Source organism: Suncus etruscus, chromosome 12 (assembly GCF_024139225.1).
Source record: "Suncus etruscus isolate mSunEtr1 chromosome 12, mSunEtr1.pri.cur, whole genome shotgun sequence".
NCBI lineage: Eukaryota > Metazoa > Chordata > Mammalia > Eulipotyphla > Soricidae > Suncus > Suncus etruscus.
In genome coordinates, this window is record NC_064859.1 from 80,370,624 (window position 1) to 80,395,707 (window position 25,084).

General features: G+C 36.4%; 2 protein-coding genes and 1 non-coding gene across 3 annotated transcripts in view; 2 read left to right on the forward strand and 1 right to left on the reverse strand.

Annotated features, from left to right (window-relative positions):
- LRATD1 (LRAT domain containing 1) overlaps window positions 1–25,084 on the forward strand; it is an 836,105-nt gene that overhangs the window by 750,317 nt on the left and 60,704 nt on the right. The window lies entirely within an intron of this gene.
- NBAS (NBAS subunit of NRZ tethering complex) overlaps window positions 1–25,084 on the reverse strand; it is a 384,560-nt gene that overhangs the window by 159,313 nt on the left and 200,163 nt on the right. The window contains exons 34-38 of the mRNA XM_049784877.1: window positions 22,701–22,858; window positions 21,890–21,979; window positions 4,285–4,452; window positions 3,629–3,742; window positions 3,132–3,255 (exon numbers count right to left, since the gene is read on the reverse strand). Of these exons, the coding sequence (XP_049640834.1) occupies window positions 3,132–3,255; window positions 3,629–3,742; window positions 4,285–4,452; window positions 21,890–21,979; window positions 22,701–22,858 (654 nt within the window). The remainder of the gene's footprint in view (window positions 1–3,131; window positions 3,256–3,628; window positions 3,743–4,284; window positions 4,453–21,889; window positions 21,980–22,700; window positions 22,859–25,084) is intronic.
- On the forward strand, window positions 7,665–7,768 carry LOC126025168 (U6 spliceosomal RNA). The gene has a single exon (XR_007501212.1). It is a non-coding gene; the product is annotated as a U6 spliceosomal RNA (small nuclear RNA).

Consider the following 25,084-nt stretch of genomic DNA (forward strand, 5'->3'; position numbering starts at 1 on the left):
TGAGTTTATGACAAATATTTAATAAAATAACCAAAGACAGAGATATTAGAATTACTTTGGGCGAGGGGTGTTTCAGCCATACCCGGTGACGCTCGGGGGTTACTCCTGGCTATGTGCTCAGAAATCGCTCCTGGTTTGAGGGACCATATGGGATTTTAGGGGATCAAACCACGGTAAGTCCTAGGATAGCGTGCTGCAAGGCAGACACCTTACCGCTTGTGCCACTGCTAAAGCCCCAGGGATATTAGACTTTCTACAATATCTTGGGACCGAAGAGATAGCACAGCAGTAGGGCATTTGTCTCACATGTGGCCAACCCCGGACCCCCAATTGATTCTTGGCATCCCATATGGTCCCCCAAGCCTGGCAGGAGGGACTTCTGAGAACAGAGACAGGAGTAACCCCAGAGAGCCACCAGGTGTAGCCCAAAAAATAATTAAAAGGGATCGGAGCAATAGTGCAGTGGCAGGGCATTTGCCTTGCATGCAGTTGACTCAGGACAGATCTCAGTTCAATCCTGGCATCCCACATGGTCCCCCAAACCAGGAGCAATTTCTGAGTGCATAACCAGGAGTAACCTGTGAGCATCACCGGGTATGGCCCAAAAACAAACAAACAAAGATTCTATAATATCAACCATTACAGCATACAAAAATACTTTATAAAATTTTAAATACAAATAGAATTAAAGGAATAATGGCTAAAAATCATACCCATATTTTTATTCCATTCTTAATTTACACAAGAAATATTTAGAAAAATGTTTAACTTTTTTAATGAACATAGATTTCTCTTCTTGGTGTAATATCAGAATCTAATGTCAGAAAAAGCTTGGTTTTTTTTTTTTTTGGATTTTGATTTTGGGTATATGCCCAGTAGTGTTCAGGACTATCTCCTGGCTCTGTGCTCAGGAACCACTTGTGGAGGTCCTGGAGATTAAACTCAGATCAACCACATGCAAGGCAAGTGGCATACCCACCAGACTATCTCTCCAGTTCTAGAAAAGTTTAATTTGAAAAGACCCTGAAGTAAAAAGAAAATGCCTACAATACTGCTGATCTCTCATAGACCCTACTGAAAATAGCTTACAAACCCAGTGAGCTTTCACAAAATCATCAAGAGCACATCTTCAATGACTACCCAATAAGTATTGTGCACACACTCTACTGATACTCATCACTGTGAAGTCATTGATTTTTGCACTCACCAGAGAAAAAAAAAACCTCAGAATCTGTCAAATTGTTAGATATGACATGAAGATGTGACCCTCAAGTTGAAAGGATCAAACATAATCATAAAGAGTCTCAGAGATTTTCACTAAGTTGAGGTGAGAAGCTGGGAAAGCACATGTGTCAGAGTTTAAAGAATTGATATAATATTGAAAATGATAAAATCTCACGAAAGATCATATCCACGGTTTCACAACTAAGTCATAACAGTAACTCCAAACTACAATGGGCCCCCACTGGAGATGCTGAAGGTAATGATCCATAACGGATCCCACAGCAGTTATTGGCATTTCTTAAAAACTTCCTCAATGATTTTAATGCATAACCAGGATGGAAAACTACAGAAGTAGGTCAAGAGAACCAAGTAAAATTGCCATTGAATATAACACAAGGTGGTTAGTGTTGGCCAGTGACTAGTCAAAGAAAAGGCTCATGAGAGAAGCCCTATCACCACCATTAAAGATGATGTTCTGACACAGAACAAGGTCTTCTGTTCACCTTAGTTAAAAAAGCTAAAGAAAAGCTACACACTATTCTTCTGCTTGATACTGTCCCTGCATTCGTCCTAACTAATGTCTAGTATATACACAAGATACTGGAGCTCCAGGCACCTTTAAATTCTGAGGGGCTTAATCAGGATGGGAAAACAGTCAAGGAAAACTATCTTGGACCTTCTCAAAACAGAGGAGACTATGGGGCTAGAGCAGTGGTGCAAGCCATAAGTGTCTGCCTTGCGCACGCTAGCCTAGGACAGACTGCGGTTCGATGATGCCCCTGAGTCCCATATGGTCCCCCAAGCCAGGAGCAATTTCTGAGCGCACAGCCAGGAGTAACCCCTGAGTGTCACTGGGTGTGGACCACCCCCCCCCCCCCCAAAAAAAAAAAAAAAAAAAAACAGGAGACTAGAGAGAAGAAAAGTGATCAATGGCATGTCATCTTCAGGTAATATCTAGACAAGTAACTCTTTTCAAGATATTCTACAGGAAGAGATATGTAAACATGCAGAAAATCCTTAAGTCTGTTTTCAATGGATCATCCCCAGGAATACTGGGCCCAGTTGTGGCCAATCTCAAGCCCCAGCAAAAGGGGTCATTAAGGCAGCAAATTTAGTAGAGACTGAATTCAGACTCTCACATATGTAGTATGGTTCTACCTCCAAAACTATCTCCTCCTGATGAAATGTATATCTATATATCTATATATATACATATATATTTAAATAAATTATTTAAGAGTTCTTAATTCATATAGGAAAGGAGAGTATTTATTAGGTGGTTTACAAATTCTTCTAGAAAAAAATCACTTTACATAAGGAGCAAAGAAAGGAATTGTGGGGCTGGAGAAATAGTATAGTAGGGAGGCTCTTGCCTTGCATCTCACTGGCCTAGGTTTGATCTCCAGCTCCTAGATTTGATCTCCTAGGTTTGATCCCATAGGGTCCTAGATATGCCCACTTGCAGTGATTCTTTTTTTTTTTTTTTTTTTTTTTTTGGTTTTTGGGCCACACCCGGCGGTGCTCAGGGGTTACTCCTGGCTGTCTGCTCAGAAATAGCTCCTGGCAGGCATGGGGGACCGTATGGGACACCAGGATTCGAACCAACCACCTTTGGTCCTGGATCGGCTGCTTGCAAGGCAAACACCGCTGCGCTATCTCTCCGGGCCCACTTGAAGTGATTCTTAAGTGCACTCTCAAAATTAAACCCAGAAAGCTTTAAACTGCCAGGTGTGGCTCTAGAACGAACAAACAATAAAACCAAAAGATTAATAAACATATTATGGTTTTCTAGTTACCTGCTAATACTGAGCATTTCAAAAATATAAACATGATACAATTCCTATCTTTTTTGTTTATTTTGGTTTTATTGTTTGTTTGTTCTAGAGCCACACCCTATTCTTTGATACCTTCTGTTGTTGGAAATACTTCTTCTCCTTCAGTTTTAGTTTCTGCCAGTTTTCCAGTTCTCAGCAACACCTCTGCAAAACTTTCTACTGGAGCATGTTGATAGGTGTCATACGTTACTTGAGACTAGACAAAGGAAAACAGTGAGACCAATTTATTGTGGTGTAGCTTTTGTTCACAATCTATGATTCATAGACAAAATTATATCAATTCATATCTTCAAGATATTTGAATTATAACTTCTTTATGAAAGCATATTATTTTGAGCAAAATTTTAAATGAATATGCACCTTCATCCCATAATATATTTTATGCTGAGATATATATGAAATATGTACATGAATGTTGTGATATGTATGAAATAATACCTAGGAGAACAATGAATAAAACAAGTAATAAAAAATACCAAAGAAGTATATTTTAAGGAAAGTTTCAACTTTTTAAACACAAATACTGTTCAACTGGCTGACACTGAAATCTTTTGGCACTTTGTCCTTACCTCTGTGACAAAGGGATCAGAGATGAGAGATTCATAAAAAGGATGACAACCTTGTTTTTCAAGACCTTCATTGACAATGGTTCCAATTTGATAAGCTCCACAAAATTCTTGCCCCTAGGAAGAACAAAATAATAAACAGTAGATAAAAGGGGGGGTAAGGGTGTTGGAGTGAGAGAGGGAAGGAGTGACGGAATGAGAGAAGGAGGGAGAGAAGGAAGAAAGACAGGAAGGTAAAAAAGAAAGGCCATGACTAAGTTCAGAAAAAACTGATCAATGTGCATGGTGTGATAAAGTGTCAAAATGACACAAACTCCAGCAGAGAATCTAAGAATAACTACATTCTAAGAGCAGCACTTCAACCCTTCCCTGCAATGTCTTTTGATTTTCTTGGTCATTTTGACATCAATGAATCAGAAACACTACAGCAATAGAAATTATACTTAGGGAATTCACTATAGTACCAAAATGATGTTTTCTTTTTTAAATAGAAGTTTTGCATATTTGCTCCCCTGTTCAAATTTATTACAGTGCTAAACAATACAATCAACAATATACATCTAAAATAGACATTATGTTTAACATTTTTAAGTGATAATAGTTAAATAAAAGTTAGGGGAGAGAGAAAAATAAAGAAGAAAAGGAAAGTGACTGCTTACTTGAAGGGGGCGAAGGTAAGTCAATGACTTCTTCCACCATTGTCTGTCACTGACAGCCTGCAGCACTGCCCGGGTGGTGGTCGTGGTATTGGAAAGTACCTTCATGGTCGTAGCAGTGGTCCAGTGGAGCAGGTCAGATGAGTTACTGCCTGCTATACTCCCTTCCTCCTGATATAAAAACATTACCATTGGTTGTGAAATTGGGCATTGTCAAAATCAAAGAGGCAGGCAGCACATCACTTCTAACTTAACAGGAAAAGGGGGGAAAAACAAGCTGTCTACAGCACAAGCAACCCAGAGATCCCTGATGTCTCATTAGTCCACACTCCAGCTGAAAAGCTTCTGATGCTTCACAGTAGCACACAGGTCCTGCACTGCATTAAGCGGTACTTCTTTTGCCACTGCACAGCTTGTCATTGTGAATGTAACCCACCCAATATAGTCGATCAAAACTTTCTGTGGGTAATGGCAGCTTTTGAAATCATCTATCCCCCACCCTACATCCCAGCAAAGAAGTTTTTACAGTAACTATATGCTCTCTTTCTGGTTTTTATAAATATATACAAGTGGATATATATATATAGTATGTGTGTTTAAAAGCAAACTTACTGCAATGTAAAGTGTACAGAAAGGATCTCAGTTATATTTTTTAATTACATAGAAGGGGAAAAAAGCATGCATCTACTCAGCAAATATCAATTGAAAAGGTTCTGCTTGGTGTCAAGAGAGGGGGAAAAAATAAAATAAAATAAAATAAAAAGACTGCCTTCAAAGAACTCAGAAATTAAGAAGACAGACATCCAAATGATAAGAGAATGACAACAACCTCGTTTGCTTTGAAATATGAGAAGACAGAGTGAGGCTATGATGCCTCTATGCAAATACAACCAGGGGAGGCTTCAAAGCAAAAGCACTTTCAGCAGCAAAACATTTAGGGCTTCTAGGGGCAAGAGTGATAGCACAGCGGTGGTAGGGCATTTGCATTGCACAGGGCAGACCCAGGATGGACCTGGGTTCGATCCCAAGTGTCCCATATGGTCCCCTGAGCCAAGAGTAATTTCTGAGCGCATAGCAGAAGTAACTCCTGAGCATTACCGAATGGGACACCCCCTAAAAAAAAAAAAAAAAAAAAAAACCAAAAACGAAAAAGAATTTAGGGCTTCCAAGGAAATGGTAAAAATAATTTTAGGTTGACTTGTGGGCATATAAGAGGTATGAAAAACAAAATGGCAAATTGAAGGAACTTAAAGTATAATACACAAAGAGGATAAGAGTAAGGCAGAAATAATACAGATAGCAGACTTGTATTTTAGAACTGTTAATCCAGTCACAAGAACATACTAAATTGTTCTAAATTTAAAATAATCAAGGAGATGCCCACAAACACAGTTGCCATGTTGGAACCAGGCCAGGTCCATAGAATCACTCTTTTCATGAATGAGATGTAAATCAAACCGTGAAAGATCATGGGTACAATGGCCCAAACAGCATAAAGCTGGTCATCTCAGGAGAAGATGGTGGGCCCAGACCCCACCCTACTGAAGCCAAGCATGCTGCCTCCATCATCCAGAATCACTGTTTTCCCAAAGGCCCTGCCTCATCATTGACTCTGATTCCCTCAGGTCACCAATCTGGTATGTGGTTTTTTTGGCTGATATCACCAGAGCTTGTGCTGACACTTTCTCCTGCTCCTCTTGTATATTGCTTCTTCCAGGAGGCCTGGCCTGCTGTGTGAATACACACCCCTAAAATCATAGTATTAATAATAGTGCTTTTGAATTTCTAGACAACTTCATTTATTTAATGCTGTCATTCATAAAGGAATGCAACAATTAAACAAAATGAACAGCTAACAAGAGCTTACTAAATCTTCTGTCACTGTATTAATAACTTCATTGGAGACACACATTACTTTTCACAAATGTGCTTGCTTATGTACTTCTTATTTAACTTTACTTTTTATCTCTTCCTTTTTATTTTTCTTTCTATTTTTTTCAACAACTGCTTTCACTTATCTGGAAACAAATATATTATGATCAACTATGTCAACTATGTGACACATTTTCTTTAAATAAATTTAAAAAATAAAATAAACAGGGATTAAATTGTAGTAAATAATGCTGGGAATACATAGCTTACTATTTCACCTATTTGCATGCTTTATTTTGGCTTTTAATTTATCTAAAGCTGTAATAATCCCCAGGAAAGTCAAATACATAAAAAAATAAAGGATTTTAAGTCCTATCATCTAAAGAAGAAAGGAGAAAATCTCCCCAACAGATCTTAGTGAATATGAGAAGAAGATTAAGTCAGGAGGAATACCAGGCACACAGCAAACAATGATATGTCAAGGTTAGATTCAGTGAAGGATTAAGAGAGCAGTGTAGTTGTTGAGGAGGAATGAGTAGATCATTATTAGAAAGTATAGCAACATGGATCTAAGAAATACCTTGTACTAAAAGGAACACCAGAAAATCTTGCTTATAAGAACCAGAGGCCAAAGTGATAGCACAATGGTAGAGTATTTGCCATGAACACTGCCGACCTGGGACGTCCAACCTGGGTTCAATCCTCAACATTCCATGTGGTCGCCAAGCTTGGCAATAGCATTTTCAAAGTACAGAGCCAGGAATAACCCTGAGCACCACTGGGTGTGCCCCCCCCTCAAAAAAAAAAATAAAAACAGCCATTATGTTACTTAGAAATACCTACTATAGGGGCTGGAGTGGTGGCGCAAGCCTGCCTTGTCCGCACTAGCCTAGGATGGACTGCGATTCAATTCCCCAGTGTCCTATATGGTCCCCACACCAGGAGCAATTTCTGAGCACATAGCCAGGAGTAACCCCTAAGCGTCACCAGGTGTGCCCCCCAAAAAAAAGAAATACCTACTATAGGTCAGTTACTGAGAAAGATATTTGAAAAGGTCATTACTGTCTTTATAATTTAATGCTATGAGTAGGTATTTGAATGCCAGTTGGCACAAAATTAAATTACAGATCAAAAAAATTGAGCCTAAAGATTGAAGATTTCTCCTTTTTTTTTTTTTAAATTTTTGGCCACACCAGTGGTCAATGGCATTCAGGAATTACTCCTGACTCTGTACACAGAAATTACTCCTGGAGATTTGGGGGATCATATGAGCTGCCAGGGATCAAACCTGCCATTAGCAAGGCAAAGACCCTATGTGCTATCACTCTTGTCCCCTTGCCTTTAATTTTGATCTGGTCTGACTATCAGAACATGCAGTTTGGTATTTAAAGTGCTTAATGTGCCAGCTATATGATATATATACACATATACACACATTTGTATTGATTTAATTTCATTTATTTTTATGCATTACTAACAAAACTACAAACTCCCTAAAGATATAAAAACTTGTGCTTGCTTCGGCAGCACATATACTAAAATTGGAACGATACAGAGATTAGCATGGCCCCTGCACAAGGATGACACGAAAATTCATGAAGCGTTCCATATTAAAAAAAAAAAAGATATGAAAACTTTTAAGAGTGCAGGATAAACTAATACATGGTTTAAAAATGCAGAAATAACACTACCAAATAGATTTCCTCTTTTCATCCTTAATTCAAACAAAGATATTTCAAAAATATTTTACTTTTGAATGACATATTCATAAATGTATTTTTGAAACGTTTTAATGCATTAATGTAACCAGCACTAAGACTATCTGTTGCTACCAAACTCCTGGATACTCTCTTGAGTTTCCTTATAACAGACACCAAAAAAAAAAAAAAGATAAACACTGTTCTAACGTTTGGCAATATGCATTACATTTGCCTTCTTTGATACTATATACCAGGGGTGGCAAACACGCGGCTCCCAGACAAAATGAATGCGGCTCTTTGCCTCTTTTTTATTTATATATTTATTTATATTTTATTTTATATCCTGTGGCTCTTTGCCAAGTTTGGGTTTTGTTCTGCTGCTTCTGAGGAGGGACCTCTGAGGCAAGATCTCTGAGTGCGTCGTCCTGCCTTCGGAAACAACTGCACGGGCCAGCGAGCGGGGGGACCCATATGGCACATGTTGGGTCACATCTTGCCGTTAGTTCTTAGTGTGGAGGGCGCAGCACACCCTCACCATCACTGCAGGATTTTTACCCTCACTCAAAATGGCAAAATGCAATATGTGTTGAATATATTATTGTTAAAAATAGATGCTTTTGTGTGAGTGTTTGTTTTGGCAGGTCACTGCGTGGTGTGGCTCTCTGACTCTCATAGTTTAAAATTTTGGCTCTTTGTGTCGAACTTGTTCGCCACCCCTGCAAATGGAAACCTGTACTCTTTCAGGTCTGATCTAATTTGTGTAAAGTAAATTTATTCATATTCCTGCAGTAGTTGAGGAATATCCAACTATTGTCAGTATAATTCTATGTCATTGTTAGTACTATTACATTGAGTGAATATGTCAAAAACGTAACATATTCTTTCTCATAATAATGGGCATGTGGACACTCTCCAATTTGAAGTCTTCAATAGCACTGCCTTGGGCATGCTAATAATTATATGTTAAAGCCTATGTGCTTTTATTTGTATACAAACTTAGTAACTATTCAATGTATGTACATACAGATTTAATGTTACCAAATGTTTTTGGAAAATTATAATACTAACATATTCTAGTCTGCAATTAAGAGTCCGTTGCTCTGTATCTAGTATTATTTCTCAGGACTTTTACATTAGCAGATCCAGGAACATGTAAAGGTTATCCTCTGAAGGTTTTAATTTGTACTTCTCAAGTGACTAATAAAATAAAATACTTATATTTATTTATGGTCATTACAATCTCCTTCATGAAGTCTTTTGCACATTTTTCTTTTGGTTGTCATTTATTTGTAAAAATTCTTCATGTATTCCGAAAATACTTCCCTTACTAGATATATGAATTCTGAGCTTCAGTATTCTGTATATTGTCTTTTCATGATTTGGAGGTAATCTTTTGCTTAAGAGAAAACACAAATTTTTTTATTAGCCCAACTTACTTGGCTTTATTTCTTATATATGGCTCTTATTTTAAAGAAATTTAAAAGAAATCGTTCCTACGCTAAAGTCACAAATATATTCTCTATTTTCTTTGATATACAATATTTCTACTAGAAGTTGAATACTAGTAAAGAAAAATAAAGGATATTCTATCATATACTCATAACATTATAAAATGCTAATGTGCTTATATCTATATTGTGATTTTTGTTTTCATGCTTTTGGGTCCCACCCTGCACTACTCAAGGTTTACTACTGGCCCTGTATTCAGAGGTCACTCCTAGCAGTGTTGGAAAGACCATAAGAGCTTATTTTAACCCATTTATTATTGCTCTGATCTGATCATGTGGTTTTTGTTGATTGTCACTTTCCAGTGAAGTGCAGCTTTATAGAAGCAGGAACTATCATTAATTATTCTATTTTCAGAGTACATGGTAAAACCCAATGCATAGTTTGGATCTGTTAATAAGTATAAATCTTGTTTTACTATATTGTTTAAATGTTTTAAGATGCACTTTATAAAGCCTAAAATGTTATGCCTACAGGAGCTAAGTGTTAGGCAAATAAGATTTCAAGTCACATTTTCAATTCCTGTTCATCTTTAGAATCTTCTTAATTGAGAGGATGTACTGAATGATTTGAGTATCATCAACTAATTCAAGTATAGAACTAAACATATAAATATGGTTGTAAAAATATGGTATTTAAATAAAATAAAACCTCAGATAAAAATAAAATCGCTGAGATATAAAAAATTCAAGCTATAAAATTAGTATCCTATCATAATAATCTTTCAACTATTGATAAAATTAGCTTAAGATAGAAAATTAAAATATATAGCTTTAAAAGTTTTTTTAAAAAGAGAAAACTTACAACGCTCAGAATATACATGATGTATGAATTTTCTCTAAGAAATTACTCCTAAAGAGAATTACACAAGAGAAAGGAAAACAAAGGGCCCATTTGGGCCAGTGAAGAATTTAATTTGGGGACAGTCTACCAAGATTTTAGTGTAACCAAAGTCATTAATGGGAAAACGATTTTTCTTTCAATTTCATATAATGAGGAGGAAAAGAGGTTAGGCAAAATTCACTCCTGAAATTATTTCTACTGGCACTTTTTATATTCATAGCTGAACACTGCTAATTAATTTAGAGTGTATAACAGCAGAAATAGATTAATCCCTAAAACCAAATCAACAACTCCCAGCATAAAATTTAACATGAAATCTGATTAATGTCAAGTGTATTACATAGCTAAAAAGGTTAAGTTACTAAGCACTAACAATACTTTCACATCCTACAATAGACACCATTTCCAAAGAGGTTCACCAATTCCAAACAGCTTCACGTTAAACTGGCTAACACAAACCATTTTTGTTTCTCAATTACTATAATGAATCATCTATTTAGATGCTGAACTCTCTGGTGTCTAGAAATATAAGGTTTAATTTCTGAAAAATCTGTTGGCCTTTTGTACACTGCTGAGCTGGATCCACAAAGAATAGGTACAGACTAAAATCAGGCTCATACTGAAGTCAATCATTGTGTCTTCTCCAACATACCTTTATCTAATCCAAAGTACTTCCTTGCACCTAACACTAATATTTTTATCCAGGAGTCAAGGTTAATAATAATATTTTTACGACTGGTATAATTTTTGAAGTGTGTCAGAAAAATTAATAGGAAAATAGCTCAAGGAGTAAATTAGTCTGACTTTACTTCAAAACATCTGATAACTCATAGGTCAGTTTACAATTCAGAATTCTCCTCTTTGAGTGTTATGAATCTCATGCATTTGATGAAAGATGAGCCCCTTTACTAGAAAATTGAATACTTTTGTATGTGCAAACATGAACAAAACATACATACAGACTCTAACGTCAGAAAACTCTCTCAGGAGTGTCTGGGGAGGAAAGCCTACGTGGATATTCTAGAATGTCTGTACTAAGATTAGTCCAAAGACTAAGAGGTCTGTCTTTAGAGGAAGTCTAGATGTAAGAAGTATGCTTTTTAATTTTTCTTGACCATTTTTTCCCATGCCCAATTTTTTTTAAATACTTGATAAATGATTTGGGGTTCCAAATGAACCCACAAAGTAAATTTACCCAATGCATATTTCTGGAATGCTTACTCCTATATTTAGGATCAGGTATTGGACAACTAGGTTATCTTACCATCATGACTGCAATAATAGTCCTTGATTTCAAGAATAAAACAATTAGGAAAGAAAGGCAGAAAAAGTAATCTGCATCCAAACCAATGGACTGAAAACTTCTTATCCCAGGTAATCATTTATCTCCACTCTTCATATTCTCGTAATAGATTCCTTTTTAATGTATCCAATTTTCTATAAATACTATATTTGACATCAAGTAAAGTGACAGACACTGCTGTCGATAGTGAAAGAGAGTAACGGATACAGTTTTTTTGTTAAAGAGCTTACATTCTGGGATAAGGAATAAATATTAAAAAAATGTCAGAAAACTATATCTTAAAATTAATATAACAAGGATTAAAAAGGTGAAATAATAAGGAAAAATAATTGAAAAAACAGAAATCAAAGGGAGCTTTCACTGAAAAAAAATATGTGAGGAGAAATCTGATGGAAGTGATAAAACACTTTAATATTGGATAAGAATGTTACAGGTGAAATACTGCCAAGTACAATGACCCAAACATAGGAGTTCATGGGAATGTTCAAAGATCAATAAGAAAGTATATAGGACTGGAATCTTCTAAAAATAAAAAATGTGAGTCTGGTGAAAAGGTGAAATAGGAAAAAAGAGATAAAGTCAAAGAAGGAAATGACAAATCATGGGTGCTCTTCATAAAATAAAACCTATGTTTTAATGCTTTTTTTTTAGCTTTTACTTTGTTAAGCAGTATGTCATTCGCACATTACATTCTTACACATTTTAAGGTACAAATTCATTTATAGTAGTTTCTGTAACATTATTACATTAGTCTAAATATATATAGTTTTGATGTGAAAAGTTTTTGCACACTTCACCACCTCTGAAGTGCCCAAAATCCTCCACCATGATCCTTCCCTATTCTCGCCCTCTTCTCATAATTTGAACTCTTCAATCAAAGGGGTTGGTATCCACTCCTAGGAATATACCCTAGGAGTATACAAAAATACACAAAAATACAGTACAAAAATGTCCTTTTCACACATATATGCATTGCAGCACTGTTTACAATAGCCAGAATCTGGAAACAACCAAGATGCCCTTCAACAGATGAATGGCTAAAGAAATTGTGGTACTTACACATGAAGGAATATTATGCAGCCATCAAGAGAGATGAAGTCATGAAATTTTCCTATATTGAATGTACATGGAATATATTATGCTGAGTGAAAAAAGTCATAGGAAGATATATAGACACAGAATAGTCCTACTCATCTATGGGTTTTAAGAAGAATAAAAGACATTATTGCAATAATGCTCAAAGACAATTGAGATGAGGGCTGGAAGGACCGGCTCAGGATATGAAGCTCACCACAAAGAGTGGTGAGTTCAGTTAAAGAAATAACTACACTGACAACTATTATGACAATGTCAATGAATGACAGAAGTAGAATGCCTGTATCGAATATAGGTGGGAGGAGGGGAGGGAGATGGAGGACATTGGTGATGGGAAGATGGGAATGTTGCACTGGTGTGTTCTTTTATGATTGAAATCCAATTACAATCATGTTTGTAATCAAGGTGCTTAAATAAAAATATTATTAAAAAATAATTTCACTCCAATTTACCTGTAAACAAATATATTATGGTCACCTATGTCAACTATGTGTATATGATCTTTAAATAAAGTAATCTATATATTTAAAAAGAAAAGAGGGTTGGTATCATTTGGTGCTATCTTTATATATATATATATATACATAATATATATTATATTATATTATATATCAATAAGATCACCCAGTACATTCTTCTTATCTGACTTATTTCACTTCAGATGCCTTCCAGTCCCATTCAAGTTGCTGAAAAAGTTGTTGAAAAGTTGCTGAAAAGTTGTTGTTGTATATATTCTACTGTGTATCTCCATCAGATTTTTTTAATCCATTCATCTGTCATTAGATATTTGGATTTGTTCTATATCTTAGCTATTATACATAGAGCTACAATGAACATAAATTGCATTCATCTTTTCAAATTAATGTTTTACTGCTTTTGTGCTCTCGGGACAGACCAAGTAGTAGAATTGCTCTTTCTAACTTTATAAAGAAATCACAATATTACTTTCTATAGACCCTAAACCAGATAATAATTCCATCCATAGAGAAGAATTACATTTTCACGACATTCCTGCCAATACTGGTTGTTCTAGTCTTTTTTACATATACCATTCTCAATGGTATAAGATACTTCAGTCATTTTTATTTGTACTTCCCTAATAAGTGACAATGAACACTTTTTCATACGCCTTCATTCACATGGCCTTTTCAAAGAGCTGTCTGTTAATTTCCATTCCCACTTCTTAATGGGGCTACTAGTTTTTTCAGCTGCGCTTTGTGCAGATTTTATGTCTTGTATAATAGTTCTTTAACTGATGTATGGTATGCAAATATTTTCTCCCTTTCGGTAGAGTACCTTTTAATATTAGCCTAAGTTTCTTTGCCATGTGATAAGTTAGAATTATAGTATAGGCCAAAACTTTTTAGTTTTCTGTTGTTCCATTTTTTGTTTGTTTGTTTAGTTTTGTTGTCTCTGATCTATCATATTATCATCTATTTATTTGACTACTTTGGTTTAGAGATCTCACTTTTTGGTGCTCAGGACTTACTCCTGGTTCTGTGTTCAGGGATCACTCCTAGCAGTGCTCAAAAGACCATATGCAGTGCCAGAACATTGAACCTGGCTTGGTTGTGTGCAAATAAGCGCCTTAACCTCTATGTTCTCTCTCTGGCCTGTCTTTTTTACAAAATCATTCTGGCTCTCTTGCTGCTACATTTCAAAGTAAAAACAAAGGTGGGGGGGCAGAGATATCTGGAGACTGTCAAACACTACTGAGGAAAACTAGGTGGAACGGGGTAGGAGTATTGACAACAATGAAATACAGTTCAATTCCAGTTCCAATTCCCCTGGAAAAGCAGAACAACAAGAATTCCCTGATATGGTAGATGTGTTGCTTGGAAAAAGAATCAAAGATGACAGCAAGATTTACTAAGCAAACAACTAAAAAGTGAAACTGCCATTTCCTAGGAAGGGAAACAAAAACAACAACAAAAAAAGTTTTAGTGGAGGTGGAGTTAAGGGAGGTCAAAAAGAGGAAAAAGTTGCACTGGTGAAGAGGGGTGTTCTGTTTAAGACTGAACCCCAACTACAATCATACTTGTAATCATGGTGCTTAAATATTTTATTAAAAAAAGAGAAGAGGGCCGGGCGGTGGCGCTAAAGGTAAGGTGCCTGCCTTGCCTGCGCTAGCCTTGGACGGACCGAGGTTCGATCCCCCGGTGTCCCATATGGTCCCCCAAGCCAGGAGCAACTTCTGAGCGCATAGCCAGGAGTAACCCCTGAGCATTACTGGGTGTGGCCCAAAAACCAAAAAAAAAAAAAAAAAAGAGAAGAAGAAGAAAAGGGCAGTGATAGGGGGTGAGCAAAAATCTTGGGTTTAATGGATATAAACACATGGGAAACATAAAGATAAAGGTCAGATTGGCAGCTGTACATACAAGTATGAAATACAAAAGGTTAGGGCCAGAGCTACAAAGCAAGTAATCAACAGCATAAAGTTGGTTTTTAAATTATAATGGTTGAGATCAGGAGCTGGGTAGTTTAATGATAAAGGCACTTGAAAGTTCAATGGTTAAGGCTGGCATGAGGTCAACCTCTGCTGGATCCCTGGCACTGACCCTGAGGTTGATTCCTGAATTCAGACTCAGGAGTAAGCTATGAATACAGCCAGAAGTGACTCCCTCAAAAAATAATCTGTTAAGATCATACAGGGAGTAAGTATAAATAAACACAGTAAAACACTGATACGTGGAGTGGCTAATATTTAGTTATAAGGAAGATCCAGAAAACATGATAAAAATAAATGGCCCAAATTATATGATAGAGACAAATGACTGTCCTAAAATAATTGGTTCAAAATGCTACAAATAAGTCAAATATTTCAGCCATGAGTTTTGCGAGGTCCTGGACAACATATGAACAAGATATTCATGTGAATCAAAGAGAAGAGGAAGTCAAAAGATAGAAGGAAAAAAAAGACAAAAGATAGAAGAAAACCTTCTTTGTTTATTTTGTTTTTTAGGGGTAGTTTAAGCCACACCTGGCAATGTTCAGCACTTACTATTGACTCTACACTCAAGGATCACTTCTGGCAGTGTTTGAGGTACTGGGGTGGGCCAGGGATAGAACCCAGTCAGGTCCATGCAAAGCAAGAATCTTACCATAGACTATCCCCACAGCCCCATAATTTTGTTTGTTTGTTTTTAAGTAATATCTTTATTTAAGCATAATGATTACAAGCATGATTGTAATTGGAGTCCAGTCTTAAAACAAACACCTCCCTTCACCAGTGCAACATTCCCACCACCAATGGCCCCATCTCTCTCCTCCCCAAACCCCTACCTGTATTTGAAATAGGCATTCTATTTCTCTCACTTATTAACATTGTTATGGTAGTTGTTAGTGTTGTTATTTCTCTAACTAAAAGCCCCATAATTTTGATTTTTTTAAATAAGAGAAAATTCATATTAAGCTAAGATAAACTCATATTTATCCTATTTGTCACTACAAAATGTAAAGCACAAGAGTAGCTGATCATGTAAAGATGTACAAGTAAAACATTCAGAGCATTTCAATCTGAAATACAGAGGAAAATTATATAGACCAGAGGAACCAGAAACACAGGAAAGGATAAATAAATCCCATAGATACATCCAAAGATCACATAGATACATCCAAAGATCACTCTATTGTTGTACAAAATAGTCCCTAAGGTTAGAGTCCTAGCACAGCATTAGGGCATTTCCTTTTCACAAGACTGGCCTAGGTGTGAACCCTGGCATCCCATATGATCCACTGAGCCTTCCAGGAATAATTCCTGAGCACAGAGCCAGGTGTAAGCCTTGAACATAGCAGAGTGTGGCCCAAAAATAATAATAATAATAATAATAATAATAATAATAATTTTAATTAAAAAACAACTATCTATAATAAACACGGTGAAAGAAAGTTCAAAATAAAAGTTGCTATGTAAATTGAACATCATTTTAAAAAGCAAAGTAAAAAACCTCAAAGAACAGAGACACCAAAAAGCTGTCTACACTCTGAAAAACTTTGAAATATAAAAAATTGCATGCATATAAATACAAACTTAAAAAAACACTTGCCTCTTATCAAAAGCATTAACGGATGGATGAATAGGGCCGGAGAGGTGGCACTAAAGGTAAGGTGTCTGCCTTGCAAGCGCTAGCCAAGGAAGGGCCGCCGTTCGATCCCCAAGTGGTCCCCCCAAGCCAGGGGCGATTTCTGAGCACTTAGCCAGGAGTAACCCCTGAGTATCAAACGGATGTGGCCAAAAAAAAAAATTTAAAAAAAAAAGGATGGATGAAGAATGAAATGTACAGATATACATAAACATATTTTTATATAACTGATAAAATAATGTTTGTGTTAGGAAAGAAAAAGATAACAAAAACCCAAGTACATTTATCCAAAGTTAACAAATGTTAATGCTTTATCATAAATGTTTCATATCTCTATTTTTTCTTTTCTTTTCTTGTACTTTTACATTTATTTATTTATTTATTTATTTATTTATTTATTTATTTATTTATTTTGGGTTTTGGGTTTTGGGCCACACCAGGTGACACTCAGGGGTTACTTTTGACTATACGCTCAAAAATTGCTCCTGTCTTGGGAATGCTCTTGGCTTATGGGATGCTGGGGGACGGAACCAAGGTCCTTGTTGGGTTATACCTTATTTTACCTAAAACAAAGTTTATCTCTGGTTCCTTTTTATCTGTTTACAACTTGGTTTCACCCAAAAGAAAGATTGTCTTACTTATAAACCAGGGTGAGTTTACTGCCCCACCCAGGGGTGATCTCTGTACTCAATAAAAAAAGATAGTTCTGGCACACAGCAAGCCAGACTGACTACACAAGTTTCACACTCAGCCTGGTCTGGATTATTCCTTGTTCGACCCTAATTCAGACTCGTTCACCCTAAGCTTGGAGATGTGGGGTGATTTTACAGTCCATCCTGGGTCAGCCACAGGCAAGGCAAACGCCCTACTGCTGCACTATCACTTCAGCTCCAATATCTCTATTCTTTTCTATCAAAATTTTAAAAAAGTGGTCCAGCACAATAGGTCAAAGAGGTGGAGCACTTGCACACACAGGACCTCCTCTTTACTCCTGTTTACCTCCCCTCCAGCACCGCCAAGTGCAGCTGGAGACTCCTGAGCTTTGTCAGGGTGGCCCCAGTGTCCTCTAGCATCACTAGGAGAAAGTCTTCAGGTAGAATAAATAGCATAAATTATTAAATAAAATATTCTCAGGGGCCAGAGAGATAGCATGGAGGTAAGGCATTTGCCTTGCATGCAGAAGGTCGGTGGTTTGAATCCCGGCATACCATATGATCCCCTGAGTCTGCCAAGAGTGATTTCTGAGCAAGGAGCCAGGAGTAACCCCTGAGCACGGACGGGTGTGACCCAAAAACCAAATAAATAAATAAACAAATAAACAAATAAATAAATAAATAAAGTATGCCTCAAAAATGATAATCTGAAATCCTTTCATTAAATAAATTTATTAAATTTTGTTAAAATAAAGACACAAGTTTTAAAATAATATCCTATTTATTTACAATTCCATGGCCATTTTGGAGTTTCTTTTCATCTATTCTTGTGTAGTTTTCACCACCTTCATAATAAAAGTGAAAGTCTCTCCCACATGTGGAATAAAAAGAAACATCATAAGGGGACAACGAAACAATCCGAAGCATCCGATGGGAGATGTTGTCTGCAGAACTGAGCTTACACAGAAGGAGGGTCTGGGAGGGGCCCTGAGGACACATGGAGGGAAGTGGGTGCTCGTAGTGGGTGTAGCATTGGGATGATATATGCATGAAAAATATAATTAGCAATATTATCAATCCTGATACCTCAATACAAATGGTTTTTGAATATCAGTCTCTTCCCTTTGAAAATGAAAAAAAGAAATACAACTGTTGTTTTGCTTGCTTTGATTTAAATATTTTGAAACAACATTTTAATGAATTCAAATTAGCTCTATTTTTAGCCCATACCCAGATCTAAACATTAATTAGTCCAGTTGTATAAATCTGTAGCCACTTAAAATGTTCATAACAAGTTTTCCCACAGTGAAAATGATTTTTTAATGGGAACCTTGTATATAATCCATTTTCTTACTCTAATTAGATTTATCTGGGGAAAAACCATTAGCTAAGTGATATAACTAATACTCAGCTAAACAAAATGTTAATATACTCTAAGTGGCAAAATACTGTTACATCTAAAAAAACATAATAAGCAACACTAATGGAAAAAAACTAGAAATATGTAGTTTTAGTAGTTTTTCACAAAATATTACTTCAACTCCTTTATAAACAAATATCTTGTTTATAGGGACACAGTCAGTATTTTCAAACTTGTAGGCTCAACTTCTATAAAGCAAATGCTACTCCACAGCATCTTTACTTTCGTTTGGATATAAAAATAAAATAATTATTTTTACAACTGAGTAATAATGAAAGTCTTGAGCACTAAGCAGATTACACATACCATCAAATTTCATTTACAAGTTAAAATTTAATATGGTTATTATGTCTACAGTTAATGTGTAATACACGGCATCTGATGGCTAAAGCACTATATTTTAATCTAATAATAGTAGTAATAACATTCTGAAACGTGCTTCATAAATCAAAGCCATAATGCGTTGTTAAGGGGGTTCGGATTTGCACTTCATGAGATCCAGATATATTACAACTTGCTAAAAGGGAACAAAGGAAGACAGAAAAGCTTTTAAGGAGCTAAAAAAAATAACATGGGGGAAAAATAGAAGACAGTCATCTTGGAAGAATTCCTTTTTCTTGCTAAGTGAAATATGTAAAGGCCTGCTGGTGGCATCCTTTGTTTACTTAAAAAAAGTCTAATGGAGCAATATGTACCCACTTGTGAGACACAGCAGGTCCTACTCCAAAGAAGCCAGCAAGGGAGCAGGCTGACACTTTCTATTTCATTATAAAACCATAAAACAAGAAACCCAGTAGTCACAAAAGGCTTTTCATGTATCTCTAAAAGAGGAGAGAGATTCAAAATAAGCTGGTGAAGCTGAACTCGGCCAAAACACTGTGTTTCCATACTGGGCAGAGAAAAGATAGACCCCTTACATTGTGCAAAACATAACAAGACCTCAATAGTTGTTAACATAGCACATACATAGAGGAAGTTTAATGACAAATTCCTTCTATTCTTTAGGTGAAAAATTACTTTTGAATTTATTTTTGCCACAAAATAAACTTCTTGTAATAGGAGTCTCCAAGTGAGCAAACATTTTCTAGGCATTATGTGACAAGCACTTTCTGGGAAAAGTATAGGTAAATTACAAACTTTCAGATACGATATAACACCGAACTGCGTTGCACACATGCTGACACAATCATGGGAAGCTGTGTGGGAGGTGAGGCAATCAGAGTAACCAAGGGAAGCTTGACTTAAGTGGCAATAAGAAAGAATAAGAAAGGTCAGTAGATCCAGGGCATTGAGAACAGAACAGAATGCACATAATACATTGAAGAAAATGAATGCAGAATGTTTCAGGACTTGGATCACAAAAGTATTTTCAATGATGTTATTTCATTGGAAAGGAAAATAGGAAACAAAAATAAACAAATGGCTTGACACCCACTAAAGAGCTTCTGCATGGCAAAAGAAACATGGGCTACAACTAAATGAACACATCAAATAAAAGATTAATATCAGATAAAGGTTTTATAGCTAATCTATAAAAAGCATGTACAGGAATCAACAAAAAGAAATCAAAACTTTCATCAAAAAATGGGCAGAGGAAATGAACAGACACTTCACTGAAGACATGAAAAAGTGTTCATTATCACTCAGTTTCAAGGAAATCCAAATCAGCACAACAATAAGACATCATCTCAGACCAATAAGAATGGCACATATTAACACACATGCACACACACACACACACAACTATCTGTGTTGGTGGGGATGTGGTAAAAAAAAGAATTCTCATTCACTACTGGTGGGAATATGATATCATCTGGTTTAACCTCTTCAATAAAGAGAATGGAGATGTCTCAGAAAAGATTTTACAGAAGAGAGCTGTGATATGACTGAGCAATTCCACTTCTTAGTATCTATCCCCGATACACAAAAACATTCATACAAAAGGACATGTGCGACCCATTATTCATGTAACACTTAGCACAATAACTCAACCAGATGAGTGGATAGGAAGGTGTGATAATGAAGGTATGATATTTATAAGAATCTAGATGAAAAAGAAGGGAAGCCTTAAAAGTCCAAGAGAATGGGTACAAGAATGAGAAGACCTCTCCAGAGATAAATCTGTTTCATTCACAATCAGAAAAGTTCAAATAAAAGCCACAAATTAATCTGTCTAAACACTTAACAAAAATAACGGGAAAAAAAGCCAAGGTACTGTATAAAATTAACATTCACAGAGCAATTAATTAATATACAGCAGCTAAAGATGATTAAAAGCAGAGATGCATCACATAAAAATAAAATTGAGCATGGCTATTTTTTACTATCAAGTAAAAACTGGTTAAATAAACTATCATACTGTAAGTATTAAAGTTTTTCAAACAAAGCACAAGTTTCTAAGGATCAGTTGCAGAATAAGGTGGTCCTCCTGAGAGGGAAGGATCAGAAATGTAATTGGGAGAGGGAAAAAGGACTTGGCACAAGGCTTAGGTACTATTTCTTTATGTAGTTCAGGGGTCTCAACTCAATTTACCTGCGGGCCGCAGGAGGCAAAGTCGGGGTGAACCTTGAGTGCAAAGTCAGTAGTAAGCCTTGAACATTGGGAGGTGTGACCCAAACAACTAAAACAAAACAAAACAAAAATAGATTCCTCTAGGGCAGGGCCACAAAACGTTGTATGAAGGGCCGTTTGCGGCCCGTGGGCCACGAGTTCGAGACCCCCTGATGGTGTTCTCTGTGATAATAGATGGAGCTCAAGTTTTTTGTTCCTGCATTTTCTATAAGAACATAACATTTCACTGTGATACTACAGCAGGAAGAGTGTTTACCTTGCAGGAGGCAACACAAGTTCAATCCCTAGCACCCAATATGGTCCCCAAACATAACCAGGAGTAATTCCTGAATGTAGAGCCAAGACTTAACTCTAAGCATTGCCAGGGTGACCCAAAATGTATTTTACAAATAATACAAGTTTAAAGTTTAAATGGAAATTTAAAGTTTATTTTACAAATAAATACAAGTTTAAAGACACACACACACACACACACACACACACACACACACACACACACACATACACACACCCCTCTCTATGTGTCCTTTTCAACTCTTTCATGTCTCTCAGACTAACTTACCTCTTGTAAAGCTTTACAAACTAATGGTGGAACATTAGAACTCTCCCCTCCTTCTGGATGAATTTGGAAATGTACTCTTTGATAAAGAATCTGTGAAAAAAGGACATGACTTAGTGATAAGAAATTACATGTTTTCATTTTCCTCTCTTAAATTTGACATTAAATTTGAAAAGTAAAGTTTTAAGAAAAAAAATGCCGTTTCAAAATGTAACAAAGTAATTTTACTCAAAGTAATTTTGAGTCTTCACAAATGACTTCATAAACATATAATAAAACCTGATATACAATAAATATATAAATATACAATAAAGTGAATGATTGAGAAAATGTGATTTCTCGAAATCTTTGTACAGTTGGCCACTGTTTGCGATCAGAGCAGTATTCCCCCTTAGGTAAATTTACTCCATCAACTTCAGCAGACTTAGCAATCCCTCAAACAGAGGACTTCTGTTATATCCATAGAACCTTCAAAGGAAAGGTATACCACAGATGGTTTTAAAACACATTTAAACTAAGTTTTCTAGGGCCATTCCTTAAATATTTTCTTCTTAACAATACAAAATTTCCTCATTATTGTTATTTTTCTAATATTGTTATTTTTCTCACACCTGCCTTTGACTGTCATCCTTACGAAAACCAGTACTATTTATAGTTTCTGATCTTCAAATCCCTTCTAAAGTGAGACAAAAGAGCATTCGTTCCATAAATTAAATTTCTCATTTACTTTTAAATCCTGAACATAAATCTCAGAACTACTCACCTTCCAAAATGCACTTCTACAGTTGAAGGTTCACAGTATTGGGACACTTACCTCTGTCTGCAGAGAGCTGCTAGCTGCCAAAAGGAGTTCAATGCTGCCAGGAGGGCAATGTGTCAAAGCGAAAGCCATGAGCTCCTGTCTAGTAGCCAAGTCTTGGTAACCTTCTGATTGTCCTAACTGGCTACAAACATCCCAACTTTTAGAATAACCTGCAAAATTGGCGAGAAAAAGCCTGATTTTCATGAAAAGAAAAATCTCCAATTTAATATAAAAGATGTGTGGCTTTCCGATTAAAGCAAATTCTAGTCATTATAATGCATTATTTTCTATAAACAGACATATGTAAGGAATCTAGAAAGAAAAAAAAAAAGAGTAGGCTGGTTTCTTGTCCTGAAGGTTCAGATCTATTCCAGATAACTTTTTCTGATCAATTCCATTAAAATTTAGCTTACTGGACAAAAACGTATTACCAAAAACTTACCAACTTGATACTGAGTAAAATGCTAAATATCTGAATTCAAAAGACCTAAGGATATAACCCACACCAGCCACTGAGCACCTATGTGAGCTTGGGAAAATTCCAAGTGTCCCATTAACAAAACAAAAGTAGTTATAAAGGCTTCTTCACTGGGTTGCTGGATGAGGGGGTTAGATTTATGAATTTTTATATATCATATGTAAACATTTATATCTAAAAATATCTTAAGCCTCAAAGAGGAAGGTCACAAGAAATCATCATGTATAGCCCCACAGAATCATTTGCTTTAGGAACAAATGTTTTATGTTTTTAAGACTCCAGCAATGGACAGAAAAAGGTTAACCTACAGTTATCCCAACTCCTAGAAGAAAACCTTCCTCCTCTTCTTATTTTTCCTCTTTTCCTCACCACTCTTCCCCTCCTCTCTTGCTCTGTGGTCAAAGATTACTCCTTGTGGGGCTTGGGTTATCCTTATGGGATCGAAGAGGAGGCTTGACTGGTCAGCCACGTGTACGGCAAGCCCATTACCCACTGTACTATCTCTTGGCCCTGCAAAGTTAGTTTTAGCAAGAACACTGCTAAGGCAGTTTTGAGAGAATTCCACAATGGAAATATAATCACTCTTAATACCTGGTCAAATTCTTCATTTGGTCACTCTAGTCTGCCTTCAGAAAGATTCCATAAAATCAATGTAGCAAAAATAATTTTGATGTCTCAAGATAGTAATTTTTCCTCCACTAATCCCTCAACTCCTTGAGAATAAATCTTCAAATGTCTTTCTGTATATTGGGGGGGGGGGTGGCAGGAGACATAGTACTGCAGGTAGGGTGTTTTGCCTTGCACACAGCTGATCTTGATTTGATTCCCCAGCACCACATATGATCCTCTATTCACCACCAGAAGTAATTCCTGCATGCAGAGCCAGGAGTGACCCCAGAGCACCATTTGGTATGCCCCAGAAAAACAAAAATATTTTTAATTAAAATTTAAAATAAGATTGAGTCTGATCTCTCAAACCTTATTACTAGCTTTATCATCTATTATAAAAAGTTCTGCATATAGTCTTTTCCAGTTTTTAAAGACAAAAAATATTTTCTTCAACTGTACATGTGTACAAAGCACACAAATAAATAAAAATGCAGAAGTATGCCTCTCCATTTGATATCAGGAAGAGAAAAGGAAGCTCTTTACTGCTCACTCTGAATGTGCATATAATATGCAAAATTATGCTGAGTTTTCTCTATTTGGGCACAGCTACAAAAAAAGTAAGTTGAGCACAGAGCTCATGATAACTGGACATCCTTCCTACCCTCCAGGGGAATACCTTCTCTAGTAGAGAAATTATTCCACAACACAATCTACTATTCTCTGAAAACTTGAGTTAGAATTTGTTTGTATGCTTGTTTTTTGTTTTTTTTAATATAAATCTTTATTTAAGCACCATGATTACAAGCATGTTTGTAGTTGGGTATCAGTTATAAACAGAACTGGGTCACACCTGGTGATGCTCAGGGGTTACTCTTTGCTATGTGCTCAGAAATCATTCCTGGTTTGGGGTAACATATGGGACGTCAGGGGATCGAACCGTGGTCAATCCTAGGTCAGTCGTGTGCAAGGCAAACGCCCTACCGCTGCACCACTGATCGAGCCCCCTTGAGTTAGATTTTTTTTTTTTTTGGTTTTTTGGGGCCACACCCGTTTGATGCTCAGGGATTACTCCTGAGTAAGCAGTCAGAAATAGCCTCTGGCTTAGGGGGACCATATGGGAGGCCGGGGGATCGAACCACGCTCCTTCCTTGGCTAGCACTTGCAAGGCAGACACCTTACCTCTAGCGCCACCTCACTGGCCACAAGTTAGAATTTTTAATATGAAAAATTTGGAGGCTGTAAACTACTTTCCAATTCCTCAGAATTTATTTATTTGTTTGTTTTTGGGTTTTGGGTCACACCTGGAGGC